Here is a 23,771-nt window from a genome sequence, read left to right as displayed (position 1 = left end):
CCCCCCCCTCCCCCCCTCCCAAAGGAACCACAATCATCTCTTGGGTCCCCCATCATCTAGGGGTGAGTGAAGACAGCTTCCCAGGTGCCGTCCCACCCGGCAGCATCAGCATATTATCAAACATATAACCAGTAACCAAACCCTCCACGTCCGGTGCGGCTTAACAAGAAACAGTGTCAAAGCCTTCAGAGCCAAAGCAGCCAGATCATGTAGGGGCTCTGTTCGCGATATCTGGATCCGGGGTGCGTCGCAGTCTCTTTCCCCCCTTTCCCATCCGCTGCCAGCGAGGTTCCTCCCTGCGGTCGGCACGTGGCGAGGAAGATGGCGGCAAATCCGTCACAGTATAGCCAAGGTCCTTCAAGATGCCCGCCGCTTCATGCACGGATTGTGCCTTGTGCGTTGTACCTTGCACAGTAAAGCTGAGGCCAAAGGGGAAGAGCCAGCGGTACCGGATGTTTTCTTTAATCAAAACAGCAGTAATAGGTTTCATAGCCTGGCGTTTCTTCATAGTAGTCGGGGAAACATCAGCATAGACTTGCACATCATGTCCCTGCAGCTGCACCTTCCCCCTCTGGCGCGCCAGGGCCAGGATCTTCTCTTTCACAGGGAAATCATGGAAGCAAGCGATCACATCCTTGGGTTGATTAGGAGCTCTCTGACCCTGGACCCTGTGAGCCCGTTCCAGCTTGACCACTAGAGACCCTCCAGAGCCTGCAGCATTTTGGTTTGCATCTTGCTGTAATAAATCAGTGCAAAGCTCTGTAATAACTTGCACACAGTTAGCAAAGTCAGAGGTCTCAGGAATGCCCCGAAAGCGCAGATTAGCCCTCCTATTCCTGTTTTCTAAATCTTCCAGTTTGGAGGAGAGTTGCTGAATTTCACTAGCCATTTCCTTATGGCTATTCTGCAGCGAGCTCATTTTATCTGCCTGAGATTCAGTGAGGGTTTCATACTCAAAAAGCCTCCTCCCCATTTCACACAGTTCCTCCTTCATTTCACCCACCGTTTCACGGATCTCAGATTTAAAAGAATTGAGATCGTGGCTGAGCTCCCCAAACCAAGCCTTAAACTCACCCCGAGTAGGGATTTCCGAATCGGGGAGTGCCGGTGCTGCAGCTGAGGCCTCAGAGATCGCTTCTCCAGTCACGGCGGCCATTTTGTTTTTTTCAGGAGAATTTTCCCGGGCCGATTTCTGGTAGGAAAACTTGCAAAAGTCGGGTTTGGGGGCCCGATTCGCCATCAGCAGCCTTCGGGGGTGAGCTTGGTGTTGGAGCCGCGTCAAAAGGTGGAGGGATGGCTACGATATTATCTGGATACTATCCGGCATAGCCAGGAGCTCCAGGCTAGGCTGCCACTCGAGCCGCTGACGTCATCAGCCCCCCCTTCAAGGGAGGTTTTAACTGACTCAGGCCTCGCATGAAGAAGTGACCCACCAAAGGGTGCACAGAAATGGGTGAACCATCCACATCCTGGTGTTAAGCTCCAATCTCGCTCAAGTGCACCCTGACAGAGTTGGTTTTTAAACCAGCTACCAATAGGGAGAAGAGGTAATCAAGCAGTTTGCCAGTGGAGCAAGAAAATGAATCCAGGCCACGTTGCTCACACCACACCGAAAACCTCTTCCACTTTAGCCCATAGGACATCCTAGTAGAAGGCTTTCTGGAAGCCACCAGGTCTTGAGAGACATCATCTGAGAGGTAAAGGGGATGCAGGATCAGCCTCTCAACATCCAGGCCATGAGGGACAGGGCCTGGAGGTTGGGATGCTGCAGCCAGCCCCGATCCTGAGTGATGAGATCTGGGGAAGTCCCCAGGATGATTGGTTCCCGGAGGGAAAGATCCCACAGAAGCGAGAACCAGACCTGCCTTGGCCAGTGAACAGCCACCAGAATCATGGTACCTCAGTCCCGACTAGGTAACGGCTTCACAGTATCCATGTATGCGGTGTGACTACCTCCTAAATCTAGCAAGCTATTTTAACCTGCGAGACTGGCTCTCTCTGTCTAGTACCGCCATGGAGGACAAACAGGTGATCCGGCCTATGCAAAAGCCCAGTGACCTTCAGATACCAGACCATATGCCACTTGAAATTCAAAGGCTACAACAGATGAGACTCTTCTATATCTCTCTTCCAGACCAGAGAGGGCAGGGAGATAGACTGGTTCAACTGAGACTCAGAGACCACTTTTGGTAAAGAGAGAAACGGCTCCTGGCAAGACGAGGCCTGCAGCTCTGAAACTCTACACGCAGAACAATTTGCCACAAGAAACACTATTGTCAAAGTCAAAAACTGCAAGGACAGAGTATATAGCGGTCAAAACGTAGGGCCTATCAAAAATCCCAAAACCAAACTGAGTATCCATAGGGAAAATGGAAACGCAAAGGTCGACGAAGATGTTCCTCTCGTTTCAGTAAATGGACCACATCAGAATGAGCCAACCTTCCAAAATCTGACCCCTTTTGAAAATAGCCTCTGGGGCATCCCACTCAAGAACAATTCATTCTTGAATGGCCTCCATCATGGGGAAAAAACAAAAGGCTTTACACATGGAAACAAAAATGGTATTTCTCTTTGGCTCAGACACAAAATCTGCCCCAGGAACTCCAAGCAATTTTGAAGGTCTGGGAAATCAGAGCTAGCAGTTCATCTCTATGAAACAACCGCAACATAGTTCCATATGGTTCTAATCCAGGGGACTTTCACCATCCTCAAAAAAAGCAGGATCGGCATCATCACCCGTGCCATCTGGATCTCCATCCAGAGTACCCGCTACCGCTCCAGGAGTACTCCGGCGCCCAACAAAAAATCCAAGCAAGGTTTTCCCCCTACGCCTCTGCTCTAGGAGCATGGGACAGGGCCGAGGAATGCACCTGAAGAAAGGACTGCAACCCCTGGAAAAATTCTACCCATGAAAAAGTAGAAGCATCCAGACCGGAAGGAACCCGAGGTGAACTCACTGAGCTACCTTCCCCTGCTGAGGAACCAGTTAGAGGAGTTCCAAAATCAGGCCCCCAACTGAATAGTCTTTATCCAGACCCACATCCTGTTGGGAAGGACCAGGCTTAATGAAATCAGAGGAAAACTATTCACCCTGAGCCTCCAAATAGCACTGGTACAAATCAGTGGGCACTCCTGGCTGAGATGCCAGTTATATAACAAGCAGTGCAAAGAGAAAGACACTTAGGCTTCTTAGGCACAGCTGCCATGAAGGCCGACAATGCGCTGAGTGGCGGCTGGAGGCGTGCATTTGTTTTTTGTTTTTTAGACAGGCGCTCAACTAGGCATGTAGAAATTATGCGTTCAACACTTAGGCGCACACAACTAGGCGCTTACCTAGGCAACCAAAAATTAAGCGCACGAAAAACTTAAGTGCACAGTACCACTTGTGCGCATAGGCAAGCGTGCAGCCACTACGCATCGCTTAACATGGGCACAAGACTACAAGGCCCCACTGTGCACACAACCTGGATGCACAGCGAGATGCACACACTGGACTGACATTCCTGTAGAGGGCAACCTTAGAAAGTGTGCGAAAAGCTCTTGCGGCCTACCACATAGCACGCAGCAAGAAGCCTTGGAGCGGGGCCTAGCCTAAGGAGGCTGCCCAACCCGCCAGGCTGTCCACGTTCCTCGACCTCCTACGGAGCAGAACGAACATCAGACCGGTGCACCAAGCACGGAGACTGGGGAGAGGAGGAAGCCCTGTACATAATTAAAAAAAAAAAAAGCCTCCTAAAAGTCTGGTTTGGTTTTTTTTCAAACTTACTGGAGCTCAGCCGTACCTGGATGAGCATAGAGACTGTCTCTGGTTGGGAGGGCAGAGAGCATGCGCCGTCACCGCCACACTCTGATTCCTGCACCCGCTGCATTTCAGCTGCTCAAGCAGCTAAGTCCACACCGGCAAAACAGACTACTGGACCAAGGCACATACCTGAGAGACCATGGAAATCATCTCAGGAATTCTCAACTGGGGTATCACCATAGGAGAGCAGGACAAATTTTATCCTTAATTTTCCTTTATTTTAAAACGAAGCAATCCCCAGCTGGAGACGGAGAATACTGGCAGGCTGATGTAACTGCAAGGGTGTATATACTGTGACGTCAGTGCACTCCATCTCCATTGCTGTTAGGAATGCATAACTCACTTGTTCTGGATTCATCTGATTGAACACTAAGAAATATTACATTCTAAAGGGCTGACACAGCCAGAATTACTTTTTGGAATGATTTGCTCTTTTTTACTCTTTTTACCATTATTAAAGATTGGGTTATAAGAAGATGTAAAAGCTTTCTGGTTAAAACTTAATATTAAGTTCACAAGGGTGTCCTTTACAGGATTTGTCACTTATAGATCTGATAATTTGAAATGCTACATAATATTACTGGTGAGCAAAAGCTCACTACAATTAATCCTTAAGCAAGTCTGCCAGTTTAAGAAAAATAAAATATTAGGGCACCTGATTCTCAAAAAGATCTTCTTGCACTTCTTTCCACATTTCCAGCTCAAGTGCTGCTTTATATTCAAGAGTTTCTCGTGGTTGTGGCTGAGATTCCTTAACTTGGGAAGACTGAGGCGAAGGAAAAGCTATTTTCTGACCAGCACCTAAACTCTAAACAACAACAAAAAAAAAAAAAAATCAAATGATTAAACACAAAACATATCTCCTTCACTTACAATTCAAAAGTTCACAAAAATATTTGCAGGATTGGTCAGATGCCAAGTATCAGTGCCATAGGCTGCTTTGTGGAAGACCTAGAGTTGTTTCCTTATCCTGGCTCCTTAGGTTAGCTGGGGCCATGGATGGTGCGGAGGCAGCATTTATAGAATCCTGGGAGGAAGAGTGGGAAAACAGCACCCCAACCATTGTGTAACAGCGCTGATGAGCTTGAATGCACACTTGTGCTGTGATTAAGAGGAAACTGCAGAGTGCCTTCCTCAGTCAGAGAAATGCCACTGTTGGTAGGGCTAAATGGAAGAAAGAAAGAAAATGGTGGAAACCCAAGTAGCTGTGAATGAACACACATAACACATTAGCTTTATTAGGGCGAATCATATTGAGCTGGAAGCATAAAGTAGCAAGAAACTGAAGGCCAATATAAATAAAAAGTTACCCTGTGTATTGTGTATTACCTGAGATGATTCCGACACTACAACTTCCTGCACTTTCACAAGACCATAGTCTTCCAAAGTCATCGTGTAAGAAAGCTCAGCTATTTGGTTACTTGTCCTGAAAAAGAAGATTTTTCCATTTTTCACATTTCAGGTCCTTGTTGCAGATACTGTACAACTGTTCCCTAACCTGCCCCAGTAAACCTATCAGGGAGTTCACAGGTTACAGGGGGAGAGAACAAGAACTTTTCTAGTCTAATGTACTGGTGCTCAAACTGATTTTCAGACCCCATTCAGTTTTTCAGAATGTCTCTAATCAATATGCATGAGATGTTTGCATATATTGGAAGCAGTGTATGAAACATGGTATGTGATCTGAATTTTTTAAAAAGGAGAAAGTGAAAAATGAACAAGGATATGAACTCTTTTTAAGGCACTTTAACTATGTGACTACTCCTTAACTTCTCAAGCCAATTCTGGTGAGTCCACAGCCAGCTGGGTTTTTGGGAAATCTACAACAAATTGAAAAGATATATTTGCATATGTTTGCATAGACTCATGTACACTTGTGGATAGTGGATACCTTCAAATCCCAACTGGCTTTACCAGAGATAGATCTTGTCAGACGAATCTGATCAATTTTTTTGACTGGGTGACCAAAGAGTGGGATCAAGGGAGAGCACTAGATATAGGGTACTTGCATTTCAGTAAGGCCTTTGACATGGTCCACATAGGCAACTTATAAATAATTAATCACTTTAGGGCCCCTACAAAAGGTGCTCAAACTGGGTTAGAAACTGGTAGAAAGGAGGCAACAAAGGGCAGTGAGAAATGGAGTTCACTCTGAGAAATGGGATGTTACTAATGGTATGCTGCAGGGATAGTTCTTTGAACCGGGTCTTTTCAACATTTTGGTGAGTGACATTGCAGAAAGATTATCAGGGAAGATAGAGTTGCTTACCTGTAACAGGTGTTCTCACAGGACAGCAGGATGTTAGTCCTCACATATGGGTGACATCATCAGGATAGAGCCCAATCATGGAACACTTTTGTCAAAGTTTCTAGAACTTTGACTGGCACCTACTGGGCATGCCCAGCTTGGGACTAACTCTGCATCCAGCAGTGGTCTCCCTTCAGTCTCGTGTATAGTAAAATGTGCGTGCGAAAAATAAAATGAATCACAAGCGTACCCAACTCCACAGGATGGCGGGCGGGTTTCGTGAGTACTAACATCCTGCTGTCCTGTGATAACAACTGTCACAGGTAAGCAACTCTGCTTTCTCACAGGACAAGTAGGATGATAGTCCTCACATATGGGTGAATAACGAGCTGAGGATGCCCGCACATGTGCCAAAAGCACCCAAAGATGTGCAACAGGTACAACCAACAGGGGCGATTTTGGAGAACGAGCAGCCTGAAATTCCCAGCAGGCTGTTGAAGGAAGTTGGGTATTAAGCTGAGAATAAATTACGCAGAACAGACTGGCCAAAGAAAGAATCTTGTCTGCCAGACTTGTCCAGGCAATAATAAGCTGCAAAAGTATGGAGAGAACTCCAGGTAGCAGCCCTGCAGATGTCAGCAAGAGGTACAGAACGAAGGTGTGCTACACTGACGTTGCCATCGCTCTAATGGAGTGCGCTGTAACGTGTCCCTGGAGCGGAAGGCTTGCTTGCTGGTAGCAGAAAGAAATACAGTCCGCCAGCCAGGAGGACAGAGTCTGCTTGCCCACCAGGATGCCCAGTTTAATCTTATCAAAAGGAGACAAATAACTGGGTGGACTTCCTATGGACTGCAGTGCGTTCCAAATAAAAGGCTAACGCACACTTGCAGTCTAAGGAATGCAGAGCCCGCTCACCTGGATGTGAGTGTGGTGCTGGAAAGAATGTTGGTAAAACAATGGACTGATTTAAATGAAACTCAGAGACTATTTTTGGTAGAAATTTAGGATGAGTGTGGAGAACCAACCAATCATGAAAAAATTCCGTGGAAGGGGGATATGTTACCAGTGCCTGAAGCTCACTGATCCTGTGGGCAGACGTCAAAGTTAGAAGGAAAAGTACTTTCCAAGTAAGATGTCATAACTCGCAGGAATGCAGAGGCTCAAACGGAGGATTCATGAGTCATGCTAAAACCACATTAAGGTCCCAAGCAGGGGCCGGGGGACGGAGAGGGGGCTTGAGGTGAAGCAAGCCCTTCATAAAGCGTACTACTAAGGGTTGTGTCAAAATAGAAACATCCCCTGTACCTTTATGGAAGGCAGTCACCGCACTGACATGTACTCTAACGAAGGAAGTTTGTAGACCCGACTCCGAGACTTAGTTGTGGGACAGGTAAAAGGATCTAACTCCTTAGAAGTGCATCATAATGAAAATCTTTTCCATTTAGAACAAGATCTTCTAGTAGAAGGCTTTTGCGAAACTACCAGGACATGGGATACAGAGTCCGAAAGATTGAGAGGCCGTAAAATTAGCCTTTCAACATCCAAGCTGTCAGCGACAAGGCTTGAAGGTTGGGATGGCGCAGTTGTCCATTCTTCTGAGATATCAGAGATGGATCTGTGCCCAGGCAAATCTGTGGACAGATTGAGAGGTCGTGAAGGATGGGAAACCATGCCTGACGCGGCCAGAATGGGGCTATGAGAATCAGGCCCCTGTCCTGACATAGCTTCATGAGAGTCTTGCTGAGAGGAAGTGGCGGGTAGGCATACAGGAGACCTGCTGCCCAAGAGAGGGCGAATGCGTCTCTTGGTGGAGTCTTGTAACTGCGATGTAGGGAGCAGAAATTCTCCACCTTGCGATTGTGAACCGATGCAAAGAGATCGATGCTGGGATACCCCCACTTCTGAAAGATCTGATCCACCACCGTGGGGTTGAGAGACCACTCGTGGGGCTGAAATGTACGGCTGAGTTTGTCCGCTAGAACATTGTCCACACCCGCCAGGTAGGTCGCTCTCAGTAGCATTGAATGAGAGAGAGTGAAAGCCCAAATTTGCGCTACCTCCTGACACAGGAGGTAGGAACCAGTCCCACCCTGCTTGTTAATGTACCACATCGCTACCTGATTGTCTGTTTGGATTAGGATTGTTCTGTTGGATAAGCAATCCTTGAAGGATAGAAGGGCATATCTGATTGCCCTGAACTCCAGAAAGTTTATCTGATGTTGCGCTACCACTGCAGACCAGGTTCCCTGAGTTTGCAGGTGGTCGACATGCACTCCCTAACTGAGAGTGGAAGCATCAGTTGTCAGAATTATTTGAGGTTCTGAAGCCTGAAACGGTAGCCCTTGGAGCAGGTGGGGCTCTTGGGTCCACCAGGCCAGTGAGAGATGAAGCTGCCTGATGACATGGACAATGTTGGACATTAAATGGTGGGCCTGGGACCACTGGGATTTTAATGTCCACTGCGTTACTCTCATGGCAAGTCGAGCCATTGGGGTAACATGGACCGAGGACGCCATATGTCCCAACAATACGAGGACATGACGAGCAGTCGTGGTTCAGCGAGATTGTACAGTGCGCGCAAACTCTGCCAATGTATGCGCTCTGTTCCCTGGGAAGAAAAGCTTTTGCTTGGACAGTGTCAAGATCCGCTCCGATAAAGGAGAGGGATTGAGACTGAATCAGATTGGACTTCTGATAATTGATTAGAAATCCCAAGGTCACGATATATCATGTATGGTCCGCAGGCAGTGTGAAAACCTTCCCAGTACTTCAGCGTGAATATGGTTTGCCACAGACAGATTTCCTGGCTTATGCACAATTACGTCATTTTTTAAAGCGGCCAGATGTGGAGCGGGACCTTGGGAAGGGTGCTTCTCTACTGGAAGGGTTTTGTATGCTTAGTAGGAAACCTCCCAAAATTGATGTCTAAGCTTTATAAGCTATTGGAAGCGACTGGGAATCAAAATGTGACACATTTAAAAGCTTGGGCAAAAGATCTGGGGGGAGACTGGACTGCAGACAGGTGGGAAACATGCTTCCTGGGACTGGGAAGGAATTATCTGTCTGCAGCCATGATTGAAAACAAGTATAAATTGTTATATCGTTGGTATATTTGCCCCATACAGGTTGCGAAGTGGTACCCCCAGACACCTGTTATTTGTTGGCGATGCGGTGCACCGGAGGGGTCTTTCGTTCATATTTGGTGGGCCTGTCCAATAATATATAACTTTTGGGGAAGGATGCAGGGGATGGCCCAAAGCATATTGGGGACCGTCGTGCCGCTGCGACCGGAATGTTGGCTTTTGGGTCTATGGAGAGAAGTGGAGGGACTATCAAATGAACGTCTGCTTCGACTGATGGCTATTGCGGCCAGAATAGTGGTGGCAAGATGGTGGAAAAGAGCGGAGGCCTCCCCTATACCAGTGGTGGTTAATAAATTACTGGCCATTCGTACTATGGAGAAAATGACAGCATACCGCAGGGATACGATGGTGAAGTTTGGGAAAACATGGGGACTTTTCGATGGCTGGTATAAGCTATATACTTTGGCCAATGTGGGAGGGGAGTCACTCACCTCAACAGGGACTTGCAAGAACTAATGCGTCCGAGGTGGCTATACGAGGATTGTTATTGAATGTCTCTTATTTAAGTATTGAATGTATGTAACTCCAGTGACCATAGGAGACGGTGGGGGGATGTTGCTCACGGTGCGGGTGGATGTATACTACTATCCTTCCTGCTGGTAGTTGAACCCAAGTTTGGATGTTTGTTTGTTTGCTTGTTTCTGTAATGGGGGTCAGATAGGGGGGGGGGGGGGTACAAGGGAACTTTTTGAAAAAATTTTGGACTAAGAGATACAGCTGTAAGAAATAATTGTTTATTATGTATTCTTTTATAATGTCCAAATAAACAGTTTAATTACAAAAAAAAAAAAAAAAGAAATCCCAAGGTCAGTAGGAGCCGCACTGTGAGATGGAGGGAGTGAAGAACCACCTCCAGAGACTGAGCACTCAGTAATCATTCGTCCAGATAAGGATAGACGTGAGTGCCTAGTCTTCGCAGGTATGCGGCTACTACTGCCAGGCATTTCGTGAAGACACAAGGGGCCGACGCAGGCCGAATGGCAGTACTCTGTACTGGAAGTGCAGGTTTCCAACGAGGAACGGAAGGTATTTTCTGTGAGATGGGGTAATTGCAATGTGCATGAATGCGTCTTTTAGATCTACAGAGCAAAGCCAATCTCCCTGCTGCAGCAATGGAAGTAGGGAGCCAAAGGTTACCATCCGGAACGTCTCCCTTTGAAAATGTTTGTATAGGGCACGAAGGTCTAATATGGGGCAAATGCCTCCCATCTTTTTTGGTATTAAGAAGTATCGGGAGTAGAAGCCCTGCCCCCTTTGCAAAGGAGGAACTGGCTCTATGGCATTGGCTTGCCGGAGGGAATTTCTCTCTCCTTGCAGGAGATGAGAGTGGTCGGAGGAAGTCCACCCCGGCCAACGTGGAGAGTCCGACGGTATGGAGATGAAGTTTAGATGGTAACCTTGAGCTATGACCAACTGAACTCAGCGGTGGTGAAGTGGCAGAGCTGGCCGCCTACTGGCAGAGATATAAGAGGGGTAGGATGACAATCGCTCTCTAGCGGGGAGTCAAAACCCTGTGGCAGGTCCAGGTTGCGCAGGTGGCTGTCTCTTCTGAGGCCTGGGTTGTCGCATGGTGGAGGCTTCTGGTAAGGTCTGGATGGATGAGACCGCGCAGGTGGAGGATAGTATCTGCCTGCCTTGTAAGCAGGTCTCTTCGCCTCTCTCCTGAACGGCCATTTAGAAGAGGTAGAGAATTCTGCATGTACAACGGAGAGCTGTCGCAGTGTTTCATTATGATCCTTAAGTTGTGCGACAGTTTCTTGATCTTCTCACCTGTACAGGGGAGATCAGATAAGCGGTCTTGAACCTCTGGGCGTAAATCAGAGGATTTCAGCCAAGCCCACCGTCTTGCACTTATTCCAGCTGCTGACAACCTGGACGCCGTATCAAACATGTCGTAAGCTGATCTGACCTCATGCTTACCTGCGTCGAATCCTTTTTTGAGAATGGAATTCAAGTGATCCTGAAACTGCTCCGGAAGTGATTCCTCAAATTCCTGTAACTGCTTGAACAGGTTTTTATTGTATTGTGTTATATACAGCTGATAGGCCGCAATACGAGAGATGAGCATAGAACCGAGGAAAACCCTACACCCAAAAGTATCCAGGAACATTTGCTTCTTTCCGGGAGGAGCCGAGGAATGTGTTTTGGACGTTTAGCCCTCTTCTGGGCAGACTCCACCACCACTGATTGATGCGCCAACTGAGTTTTCTGGAAACCAGGAGCCGGCTGTACCAAATAAATCACATCCGTCTTGTGGTTAACCGGAGGAACCATACCTGGATATTCCCAGTTGCGCTGCAGAAGCTCCAGCAGAACATCATGCACCGGGATGGACATTATTTCCTTCGGTGGATCCAGAAATTGAAGCACCTCCAGCATTTTGTGTCTGGAGTCTTCTTCAGTTTGAAGCGTGAACGGTATAGTCTCTGCCATCTCCTTTATGAAATTAATAAAGGAGAGGTCCTCCGGTGGAGACTTATGCCTCTGTTCAGATGGCGAAGGCTCCGATGGGATATCGACAGACTCCTGGGAATCGGAGGAGTCATCAGTCCACGGAGTATTAGGCTGATCTTCAGCATCTAATCGTGGTCCAGAAGGTAAAAAAGGACCTTCCCCGGTCAGAAGAGGCTTCGGCACTGAGGTTATCAATGCTGGCATCGATGGCCTGGGGCGTGGCATTGGTAATTTCGGGTCCAGCATCGGTAAAGGACGAAAGGGCGTCGATGGCATCGGTGACCTCGACGGGCGCCTCAGTGCACCTGCTCCAGAAGGCCCTGGAACGGGCTCCGGTATCGATGAACTCTCCTCATCGGAGGAGAGAGGAATAGAAGTTAATGGACCAAATGGAATAGCAAATGTTGCTTACCTGATGTAACAGGTGTTCTCACAGGACAGCAGGATGTTAGTCCTCACAAATGGGTGACATCGAGGATGGAGCCCACCACGGAAAACTTCTGTCAAAGTTTAAACAGAACTTTGACTGGCCCCTACTGGGCATGCCCAGCAAGGCACTGACCCTGCAGCCAGCAGGGGTCTCCCTTCAGTCTGATTTTCAAAGCTACAGGCAGTGCCTAGAAAGTAAGAATAAAACGAACCCAACACCGCGGGGAGGCGGGCGGGTTTCGTGAGGACTAACATCCTGCTGTTCTGTGAGAACACCTGTTACATCAGGTAAGCAACATTTGCTTTCTCACAGGACAAGCAGGATGGTTGTCCTCACAAATGGGTGAGTACCGAGCTGAGGATGTCCCGACTTGCACCAAATGTACCCAACGGTGTGCAGCAGGCACAATAAGTGAGGAGAAATTTGGGAAAGGGCATCCGCACCCAATCGGGTAGGTGGAAGGGTGTTGGTACATCAGGATGGAAAAAGGTTACGCAAGACAGACTGGCCGAAGATGGAGTCCTGTCTTCCAGCCTTGTCCAAACAATAATGGGCTGCAAAGGTATGGAGAGAACTCCAGGTTGCAGCTTTGCAGATGTCAGGAAGCGGCACCGATCGAAGGTGTGCCACTGACGTCGCCATGGCCCTCACAGAGTGTGCTTTAACACGGTCTTGAAAAGGAATGCCAGCTTGCTCATAGCAAAAAGAAATGCAGTCCGCCAACCAGGAAGAAAGAGCCTGCTTACCCACAGGTTGTCCCAACTTATTAGGATGGAAAGAGACGAATAATTGAGTGCTCTTCCTATGGGAAACTGTACGGTCTAGGTAAAAAGCTAGAGCTCGTTTACAGTCTAGGGTATGCAGGGTCTGCTCTCCAGAGTTGGAGTGGGGCCTGGGAAAAAAGATAGGTAGTATGATGGATTGATTGATATGAAACTCAGAAACTACCTTAGGTAAAAATTTAGGGTGAGTGCGGAGTACCGCCCGGTCCTGCAGGAGCTTAGTGTAAGGCGGATAGGTAACTAGGGCCTGTAATTCACTAACCCTGCGAGCTGAAGTAATAGCCAAAAGGAATAACACTTTCCAAGTGAGATATTTAAAGTCACAGGAGTGCAGAGGTTCGAAAGGAGGTTTCTTAAGACGACCAAGAACCAGGTTAAGGTCCCAGGATGGGGCCGGAGGACGCAAGGGCGGCTTTAGATGGAGCAAGCCCTTAAGAAAGCGTGTTACTAGGGGTTGTACTGAAATAGGATTACCCCCAATACCCTTATGGAAGGCGGCTACCGCACTGACATGCATTCTGATAGAAGAGGTTTTAAGACCTGATTCAGAGAGATGCCATAAATAGTCCAAGAATTTGGAGATTGGACAGGAAAGGGGATCAAGGGACTGAGAACTGCACCATGATGTGTACCTTTTCCATTTGTATGAGTAAGACTTTCTTGTGGAAGGCTTTCGTGAAGCTATCAGGACCCGAGAAACGGAATCTGAAAGGTTGAAAGGCTGAAGGACTAACCTTTCAACATCCATGCCGTCAGGGACAAGACTTGGAGGTTGGGATGGAGGAGGCATCCGTCGTTTTGAGTGAGCAGATGCGGGTCCTTTCCCAGAGGAATGTGCCTGCGGATGGAGAGATCCTGGAGTATTGGAAACCATACTTGGCGTGGCCAGTAAGGTGCTATCAGGATCATGGTTCCTCCGTCCTGGCGTAGCTTCACGAGAGTCTTTGACACAAGAGGGAGTGGAGGGAATGCATAGAGCAGACCGGTTGTCCACTTGAGGGAGAATGCATCCCTCGGCCGAGAGTACTGGCTCCGAATGAGAGAGCAGTAATCGTCCACTTTGTGGTTCTGAGGGGACGCAAAGAGGTCTATGCGGGGAGAACCCCACTTGTGAAACAGAGAGGTCGCTACCAGAGGATCGAGTGACCACTCGTGTGGTTGGAAGACACGGCTCAGCTGGTCTGCCAATACATTGTCTACTCCCGGCAGGTAAGTGGCCCTGAGGTACATGGAGTGGGAGAGGGCTTCCGCCCAGATCTGCGCAGCTTCCTGACACAGAAGGAAGGAGCCTGTGCCTCCCTGCTTGTTTATGTACCACATGGCCACTTGGTTGTCCGTCTGGATTAAGATTATCTGATGAAAGAGATGATCTTTGAAAGTGCGGAGCGCATAGCGGATTGCTCGAAGTTCCAGGAAATTGATCTGGTGTTCGGCTTCCTCTTTGGACCATAACCCTTGGGTTTGAAAGTCGTCCACATGGGCTCCCCAACCGATGTGAGAAGTGTCGGTGGTTAGGATTACTTGCGGATCCGGTGGAAGAAAGGGTAAGCCCTGAAGGAGGTTGACCTGAGTCGTCCACCAGGTTAAGGATAGGCGCAGCGCTTGTGTGACTGTGACTATGGAGGACAGAGGCTGAAAAGCTTGAATCCATTGGTGTCGTAGAGTCCATTGTGTTACTCTCATGGCTAGTCGGGTCATGGGAGTGACTTGAACCGAGGATGCCATGTGCCCTAGGAGAATGAGGAACTGGCGAGCCGTGGCAGTGTTCTGAGACTGGAGCTGGCGAGCCAGGGACATTAGGGTGTGGACCCTCTGAAGAGGAAGGTAAGCCTTTGCCTGTAAGGTGTCCAAGTCTGCCCCAATGAAGGATAAGGTTTGAGACGGGACTAAGCAAGATTTCTCGTAATTGACGAGAAACCCTAAGGAAAGGAGTGTTTGAATTGTCAATTTTAGGGAGGATTGAGCTATCTGTTGGGTGGAGGCCCTGATTAGCCAATCGTCCAGGTATGGGTAGACGTGGACACCTTCCTTCCTTAGGAATGCTGCTACCACTACGAGACATTTGGTAAAGACTCGTGGGGCAGAAGCTAGACCGAAAGGGAGGACACGGTATTGATAATGGTCGTGGCCTACTAGAAACCGCAGATATTTGCGATGGGATTGTGTGATCGCAATGTGGGTATAAGCGTCCTTGAGGTCGAGAGAGCACAGCCAATCCCCTCTTTGTAGCAGAGGGAGCAGCGCGCCTAGGGTTACCATTTTGAACTTCTCTTTTTGAAGGTATTTGTTGAGGGCTCGAAGGTCGAAAATGGGACGTAGTCCCCCTGATTTCTTTGGTATTAGGAAGTATCTGGAATAGAATCCCTTGCCTCGTTGAGAGGGAGGAACGGGTTCTATAGCATTTGATTGCAGAAGAAGGGATACTTCCTGTTGTAATTGAGCCAAATGGGTGGATAGACTCCACGCTTGAAGAGGCGGGGAGTCTGCCGGAAGAGTTATGAAGTTGAGGTGGTAACCCTGTGCGATAATTGTTAGCACCCACTGATCTGAGGTGATCTGCAACCAAGGTTGTAGAAAATGGTACAGTCGACCTCCTACAGGGATGTCCGGAAGAGGGGTTTGGCATGTGTTCCCTACAGGGGAGTCAAAGGCCAGCCGCAGGCCCAGGAGGAGGGGCTACAGTAGGCCTTTGTTTCCTAGGCTGACGCGGCTGAGGCCTAGTAGAGGATCGAGCTGGACGAGGCCTGGCCGATGGAGGGTAATAACGGCGTGGTCGAAAGAATGACTTCTTAGAGTCTTTCTTTTGCGGTTGCTTGGAGGTCAGCTCAGGTGGGACAGATGAGAGTTGTTTCAACGTCTCATGGTGGTCTTTTAACTCCGCCACAATCTGCTGAATTTGCTCTCCAAACAAATTATCGCCTAAGCAGGGTAAATCAGCAAGACGATCCTGAACCTCTGGGCGAAGGTTGGATGATTTTAACCAAGCCCAACGTCTGGCTGAGATGGCTGTGGCTGAAACTTTTGTGGAAGCATCGAATATGTCGTAGGCAGTCCTAATCTCGTGCTTCCCTGCCTCAAATCCCTTGTGAAGAAGGGCTTGAAGCTGCGGTTGGTATTGGTCTGGCAACGTGTCAGCATAGTCTTGCATCTGCTTAAGGATGGCTCTGTTGTACTGAGTCATGTAAAGTTGATATGAAGCTATGCGTGAAATCAACATAGCTCCATGATAGACTTTCCGACCAACACTATCTAGGAACTTGTTGTCCCTGGTAGGTGGGGTAGAAGAGTGTGGCTTAAGACGCTTGGCCTTCTTCTGCGCGGACTCAACCACAACAGAGCGATGATCCAGTTGAGGTTTTTGGAAACCTGGTGCTGACTGGACAAGGTAGGTGGAGTCAGCTTTTTTGTTAACTGGGGACACTGATGAAGGAGATTCCCAGTTTTTCTTGAGCAGATCCAAAAACACCTGGTGTATAGGGATGGAAGCGATGATTTTTGGAGCATCCAGAAATTGAAGGAGTTCCATCATCTGGTGTCTGTCATCAGCTTCAGATTGTAGTTGAAAAGGTACAACTTCTGACATCTCTTTCACAAAATTAATGAAAGATAGATCCTCAGGAGGAGATCTTTTTCTACTCTCTGTAGGAGATGGTGGCGAAGGCAAATCTGTGTCAGAAGATGTATCATCATCATCACCCCAGGTATCGTAGGGATCAAGTGGGGCTTGTAGCCCTGATGGACCTGGCTGAGGCTCTGAAGGCATCGATGGAAACCGAGGTGGAATCGGTGCCGTAGGTGGAACCAGAAATGGCATCGATGGCTTCGGTGCTGCCGATGGAATCGGTGCCTGGCGTGGAATGGATGGAACCGAAGGATATATCGGTGGAGATATACCAGAAGGCACCGATGGAACCACCCCGGAAGGGGGAATCCGGAACGGTGTTTCTCCTGCCGATGAAAATCTAGTCGGAGACGGTGGTGTTGTCGATGGTACTGGAATCACCGATGGAAGGGCCGTCATGAGCGCCTCCATGCGGCTCAGTAGCGGTGCTAGCGCTTGTATCAACGGCTCGGTGGTCGGTTCCCTCCTCGGTGGCGAAGCCGGTGCCGGTGTCGGGGGCGGCACTGGAACCGGTGCCGGAGACGGTGCCGATGGAGGTTGCAATTTCTTCATCGCTTTCTCGATGGCCTCCTGGACCAGCCGGTCCAGTTCTGCCCGGAGACCAGGGGTAACCATACCCGGCTCGACGGGAGAGGGAGGCTGAGGCAGGGCCGGAGGGACCACCGTAACCGGTGGGATCACGGCCCCCGCACCCCGGGAGGGTGAGGGTTTCCTCGATGCCGGCGAACGAGACGTGGAGGGTGTCCGGTCTGTTCGCGGCTTCTTTGTCGGTGGCTCGGCTTGAGCAGAGGTCGATGGCTGTGGATCCTCGACAGGCCGAGACTTGTGCCGTCGATGGCGGTGCTTTTCCTTCCGATCCCCTCGCCCATCCGGGGAAGGGACGGGAGTCGACGGCCGAGAAGCGATCGATGGCGGACGGTCACCGGAGGGTTGACGATGATGGTACAACTTCGACGGTGCCGGTTCCGATGACGTCGATGCTATCGATGGCGTTGGGGTGGGTGCATGGAAGAGGAGCCCCATCTTCTCCATCCTGGCTTTGCGACCCTTGGGTGTCATTAAGGCACATTTGGTGCAAGTCAGGACATCATGCTCACTACCCAAACACATTACACAAACCCTGTGGGGGTCTGTGATGGACATAGTCCGGGTACAATCCGGACAACGGCGGAACCCCGTTGCCATGGCCTGAAGCCAAAATTTAGGCTGGGGATCGGTAAGTGCCAACAGGCCTCAAGGGCTAAAATTGACGGTAGTCGATGGAAAAAGGCAAAAAACTTACCGGGTTCCGTAAGATGACTAAAAATTTGTCGAAGGGAGACCCCTGAGGGGCAAATTTTCTTAGGAAATGAACTTCCAAATTCCTGTCAGGAACGTGGTTAGAGAGCTCCTTTCACCGCGTGGCAACTGCTGCGCGGAAAAAAGAAGACTGAAGGGAGACCCCTGCTGGCTGCAGGGTCAGTGCCTTGCTGGGCATGCCCAGTAGGGGCCAGTCAAAGTTCTGTTTAAACTTTGACAGAAGTTTTCCGTGGTGGGCTCCATCCTCGATGTCACCCATTTGTGAGGACAACCATCCTGCTTGTCCTGTGAGAACAATGTTTTTCCCGGTGCCACCGGTAGCGCACCGATGAGGATGTCCAGTTTGTCGAGGAGATGAACTAGCACCAGTGGCAACAGTTCCGGAGCCGGCACGGGAACCGGTGCCGATGGCCTCGGAAGGCCCTGGATGGCTTGTACCACCGCCAGGTCCGGAGTGGGAGGCATGGTGGGCATCGCCGGAGGGTCCACCGATCCCAGTGGAGTCTCGGCTGCCATGCCTACAGAAGGCAGAGAACGCCTCGATGCATCTGGCTCAAAGAAGGTTTTAGGCATTAGCATACAAACATTTCAAAGTGTGTTTTTTGTTTGTATTAACATTCTGCTTTTCAGTTGTCAGGGATAAATTGGAATCTTTGAGCTCAAGTGATTTTTTAGTTATAGGCAAATGTACTACATTTCTTATTACTGGAATCTCTCTGTTGAGATGCTCTAACTATAATGCTTCCTTAGTATCATTCGAAGATACCTCCCTCCAAACCATATGCTGTTGAGCGACTGTTGGCTTTTCCCTTTGATTTAATTTAAAAGTTGCTCTATTTCCTTTTTAAAAGATAATGCCAGCAGCCTGGTTCCACTCTGGTTAAGGTGGAGTCCATCCCTTCGGAAGAGACTCCCACTTCCCCGAAAGGTTACCCAGTTCCTTACAAAACTGAATCCCTCTTCCTTGCACCATCATCTCATCCAAGCAGAGACTCCGGAGCTCTGCTTACTTCTAGGGACCTGCGCATGGAACAGGGAGCATTTTCAGAGAATGTTATTCTGGAGGCTGTGGATTTCAAATTTCTACCTAAGAGCCTAAATTTGGCTTCCAGAACCTCCCTCCCACATTTTCCTATGTCACTGGTGCCCACTTGTACCGCAACAACCGGCTCCTCCCCAGCACTGTCTAAAATCCTATCTAGGTGACACGAGAGGTCCACCACCTTCACACCAGTTAGGCATGTTACCAGGCAATCCTCACACCTACCAGCCACCCAGCTGTCTACATTCCTAATAAATCACCAACTGTGACTGCTGACCTAACCCTTTCCTCCTGGGCAATAACTCTGGGAGAGACATCCTCAGTGCTAGAGGACAATGCACCACCTGGAGAGCAGGTCCTTGCTACAGGATTATTTCCTGCTGTAACAGGTTGATGCTCTCCTATCATGAAACCTTCCTCCTCCAAAGCAGCACCAGGACTGCCAGACTGGAGTTGGGACTTGGCTGCTATGTCCCTGAAGGGCTCATCTATATACTTGTCTGCCTCAGCTCCTCCAGGTCTGCCACTCTAGCCTCCAGAGATCGGACTCATTCTCAGAGACAGGAGCTCTTTCCACCAGGTGCACACGTACAACTTCACATCGTCTGGTAAAAAAAAAATCACACGTGACACTTGATGCAAAAGGCTGGGAGCCCCCACCCCCCTTGCTGTTTTCATCTTGTTCAGTTCCTAGTTAAGTTTAGGTTGCTATGGGAGTAGGAATGTGTATAATTAGGGCCAGATTTTAAAAGCCTTACGCGCAAAGGGGGGTTACGCACACCGGGCCTATTTTATAGGGGGTGGGGCCAGAGGCCTCTGGCACAGCAGTCATTTGCCGCTGTGCCGGGGGATCGTGTGCTGGCAGGCTGCCGGCAGGTACAGAAGATAAATTAAAATTTTGGGGGGGTTTAGGATAGGGCTGGGGGTGATAGGTTAGGGGAAGGGGTGGGAAGGTTTGTTTAGGGGGGAGGGAATGGGGGAAGGCCGCGGGTGTCAGCACGTGCAATATGCACTAGTGTGCACTTCCTTGCGCGCTCATGTTATAAAATCAGGCCTAGATGGGCGCGCACCGGGTAGCGCGTGCACATGCATTCCCACGCGTAGGTCTGAAAATTTACCCCTTAGGGTCCTTTAAATGTATAAGTGTATTCATTATTTATCTGGTAGTGACCTACAAGGGAATGATTGAACTCTTGATAAGGGGTGGGGAATTTCTGAATTTAAGTTAAAAGGCTGAATTTTTTTGTGTGTGTGTGTGAAAGTCATCTGCCTATAACCTAAAGGATAAGCTATGGGTGGGTGGGTGGGAGGGAGGGATGGATATACAAACACAAAATCCTGGTTTTGCTTGTTCTCTGACTAGCTATTTAATACAGACACACTAAATAATATACTCCAATGGTTTACTTCTCCCTAAAACATAAGTTCTAAAAATTTTCCTGAGCAGTATTTACTAATTCTTTTCAGCCACCAGCAAGGTGATCCTCTCAGTGCTCTCACTGACCCTTCTTTGCCCTTTCGTCCTCAGGTGAGCAATGTTGAAAGAACACTTTTTTAAAACCAAGTTTATTGAGTAAAAGAAAGCCTTTTCTTCCAGCAATTGGTTTTAGATCTGTTTTCCAAACTCTTGTACTTAATTATATGGACCATTGCAACTGTCTATTCTGGCCTTCTGTTCACAACCATTAAAAGCCTTACAACTTGTACAGAATGCGGCGACCAGAGTAGTATCTAAAACTAAGCTAAGATAACTGAACAACTCCAGTTCTTTTTCCCTGCATTAGCTCCCAATCCAGTATTATCTCACCAAAGCTGGATTACTGTAATGCACTCTTGTTGGGAGTTCCAAGTTCAATTTTACATCCCTTACAGTTGTCACAAAATGCAGCAGCTTGTTTATTAACCAACAAGAGGAAATACGACCATATATCACCAGTTTTAAAAGAACTTCACTGGTTCACACAAAAACTGGTTGTTACTGATACACAAAACAGTTTATGGAAACAATTCCAAATGGCTAAACGCTTCACTTCGGATTCATACCCCTGCCCATAATTTAAGATCTTTGGGAAAAGCACTGCTTACAATTCCTTTACCAAAAATAGCACATTTGAACTCAGTCAGAGAAAGGACCTTGTCCTTGGCTGGCCCGAAAATTTGGAATGCACTGCCTGTTGATATTAGAACAGAAATTTGCATTCAGAAATTTAAAAACAGATAAAAACGTGGCTATTTGAACAGGCTTTTAACGAAACAAATGGAGACATGTGAGCAAATAAGTAATGTAGCATCGGAGATAGTAAGTGATTCCTAGTCTAATGATAGTTTTATCAAGTTTATTAATTTTTTATTAAGAATATTTTAGTTTTAGTATGTAGCTGTATTATTTAGAATTTTAAATATAGAAATGTGAGAAGATAGGTTAGTAATTTATTAGCTAAGGAATGTAATAGGATATTTAGATGTATAGATAGCATTTGTGTTCTATTTAGATAAAGAATTGTTTATAATTATAGCATTGTTTTAATTTGTAATGCTTGTTTTATTTTATTTTATGTATGGTGCAATTATACGTGATTATGATCTTACAGAACTGTATTGATGTATTGTTAACCGATTTGATATCTTTTGAGGAAGGTCGGTATACAAAAACTTGTAAAATAAATAAATAAATAAAAATATTGAATTACGTTTAAAATTTTGATGCTAATCCATAAAGCATTTAGCTCTGATGTACCAGACTCCTTTAGTTCTCTTCTCAAAATATAGAGACTGTTGTATAATTTGAGATCTGTGGGTCAAAATCTGCTGGATGTACCATCTGTGAAATTAGCATGTTTTGGCAGAAACGAGGGATAACACTTTAACCATTACTGGACCACTAGCATGGAATTCAATTCCTAAGCAGTTATCCACATTTAAGAAACTTTTGAAGATATTTTTGTTGGAGCAGGTCTTTAAATAGTAAGGTTAGGATGCTAGTACCCTTTGATATAGGAGTAGTGAATTTTTCTTTTCATATTGTTATACACATGGTCAGTGTTTTTTGTTTTTATTTAGCTCCTTACTGAGTATTTTATCTTCATGATGGCTTTAGCTCTTATTTTTTGGTGTATTTTTCTGTGTTCATGATTGCTGCAGTTGTATACCACTTGGAATATTGGATAGTGGTCTATAAATTTTATGAATAATTGAGTGCATGCATTGGAGAGAATAAATCTTTCAAAGATACCGATAAAACAGGGAAGTTAAACTATCCTGACAGAGGCTGTGGCTTAGCCTGAAGTAGCCCATATATATTTTAAATAAAGAGCACACATATGAATAACTCCAAGCTGTCTGTATTATCTGCTAAAAAGCAGGATGTGACTACAATTAGGAATACAAACACAAAATACTTTAAAATGTCGGTATGTGAATGCCAGAAGTCTGAATAATAAGATTGGAAAGTTAGAATGTATGGAATAATAGAAGGATATAGACATCAGCATCTCAGAGGCATGGTGGAAGTTGATAAACAGGATACTGATACCTGGGTATAAATTATATCAACATGACATAGCAGATCAAACTGATCTGCTATGTCATGTTGATATAATTGCTATGTACAGTGTTGCTATAATTGCTATGTACAGTGTTACACCTCCATCAAACTGATGGAGGTGTAACACTGTACGTAAAGGTTGGCATAGAGTTGAGTAAAGTAAAAGTCCAGCAGGAAATAAAATGGACTGTGGAATCCCTATGGATATATTTTATATGTAATAGATAAGATTATAGTAGTGTGTGTATACTATAGTCCATCTGGCCAAGATGAAGAAATAGACTGTGAAATGCAAGCAGAAATTAGAAAGTCAAATACATTTACAACACCATACTAATGGGAGATTTCAAGTTCCTCAGTATTGAATAGGTTGATGTCTCATCAGGACATGTTAGAGAGGTTAAGTCTTTAGATGCCATAAATGACTGCTTCATGGAGCAGTTAGTCCGAGATCCAAAGGAGGTGGCTGATAAAATAAAAGCTAAAAGAACAAAGTTTAAGAAATATAAAGGATCCCATAGGGAGGAGCAAAAGGAAGAATAATTGGTGGAACTGAAGGAAACAAAGAAAATAATCAAGACAGCAAAAAGTCAAGCGGAAGAAAGGATTGCCAAAGAGGTAAAGTGAGGTGACAAAACATATTTCAGATACATCAGAGAAAAGAGAAAAGTCCAAAGTGGTATAGTGCAATTGAAAGGTGAAAAGGATCAATGTGTGGAGAGAGACAAAGAAATGGCAGAAATATTAAACGAATACTTCAGTTCGGTGTTCACTAAAGAGGACCCTGGAGAAGGACCGCCGCTAGTTAACAAGAAATTGGAGGGGAGTGGAGTAGATGTAACTCCATTTACAGAAGAGAATGTATGGGAAGAGCTAGGAAAACTGAAAGTGGACAAAGCCATGGTGCCTGATGAGGTTCATCCCAGGATACTGAGGGAGTTCAAAGATGTGCTGGTGGGTCCGCTGCATGACCTGCTCAATAGATCCCTAGAAACGGGAGTGGTGCCGAGTGATTGGAGAAGAGCGGTGTTGGTCCCGCTTCACAAGAGTTGGAGCAGAGAGGAGGCTGGAAACTACAGGCCGGTTAGCCTCACCTTGGTGGTGGGAAAAGTAATGGGAGTCGCTAGTTTCTTTATGGATCCACATAAAGGATTTACAGTCAGAAGAATTGCTGGACCAGAGGCAGCATGGATTCACCAGGGAAAGATCCTGTCAGACAAAACTGATTTACTTTTTTGATTGGGTGACTAGGGAATTGGATCGAGGAAGAGTGCTCAATGTCATCTACTTGGATTTCAGCAAAGCTTTTGATACGGTCCAGCACAGGAGGCTTGTGAATAAAATGAGAAGCTTAGGAGTGATTGCCAAGGTTGTGGCCTGGATTGCAAACTGGTTGACGGACAGA

The 23,771-nt window shown here is 47.1% G+C and overlaps 1 protein-coding gene across 2 annotated transcripts in view; it reads right to left on the bottom strand.

Moving 5' to 3' along the window:
- Nucleotides 1-23,771, bottom strand: part of CEP120 (centrosomal protein 120) — a 419,833-nt gene that overhangs the window by 178,796 nt on the left and 217,266 nt on the right. For both annotated transcript variants that reach the window (XM_029619774.1, XM_029619782.1), the window contains 2 exons: nt 5,132-5,228; nt 4,458-4,610 (listed from right to left, as the gene is read on the bottom strand). In XM_029619774.1, the coding sequence (XP_029475634.1) occupies nt 4,458-4,610; nt 5,132-5,228 (250 nt within the window). The remainder of the gene's footprint in view (nt 1-4,457; nt 4,611-5,131; nt 5,229-23,771) is intronic.

This window comes from Rhinatrema bivittatum, chromosome 1, assembly GCF_901001135.1.
Source record: "Rhinatrema bivittatum chromosome 1, aRhiBiv1.1, whole genome shotgun sequence".
In the NCBI taxonomy this organism is placed as follows: Eukaryota; Metazoa; Chordata; class Amphibia; order Gymnophiona; family Rhinatrematidae; genus Rhinatrema; species Rhinatrema bivittatum.
This window is presented reverse-complemented; position numbering and strand designations above follow the sequence as displayed.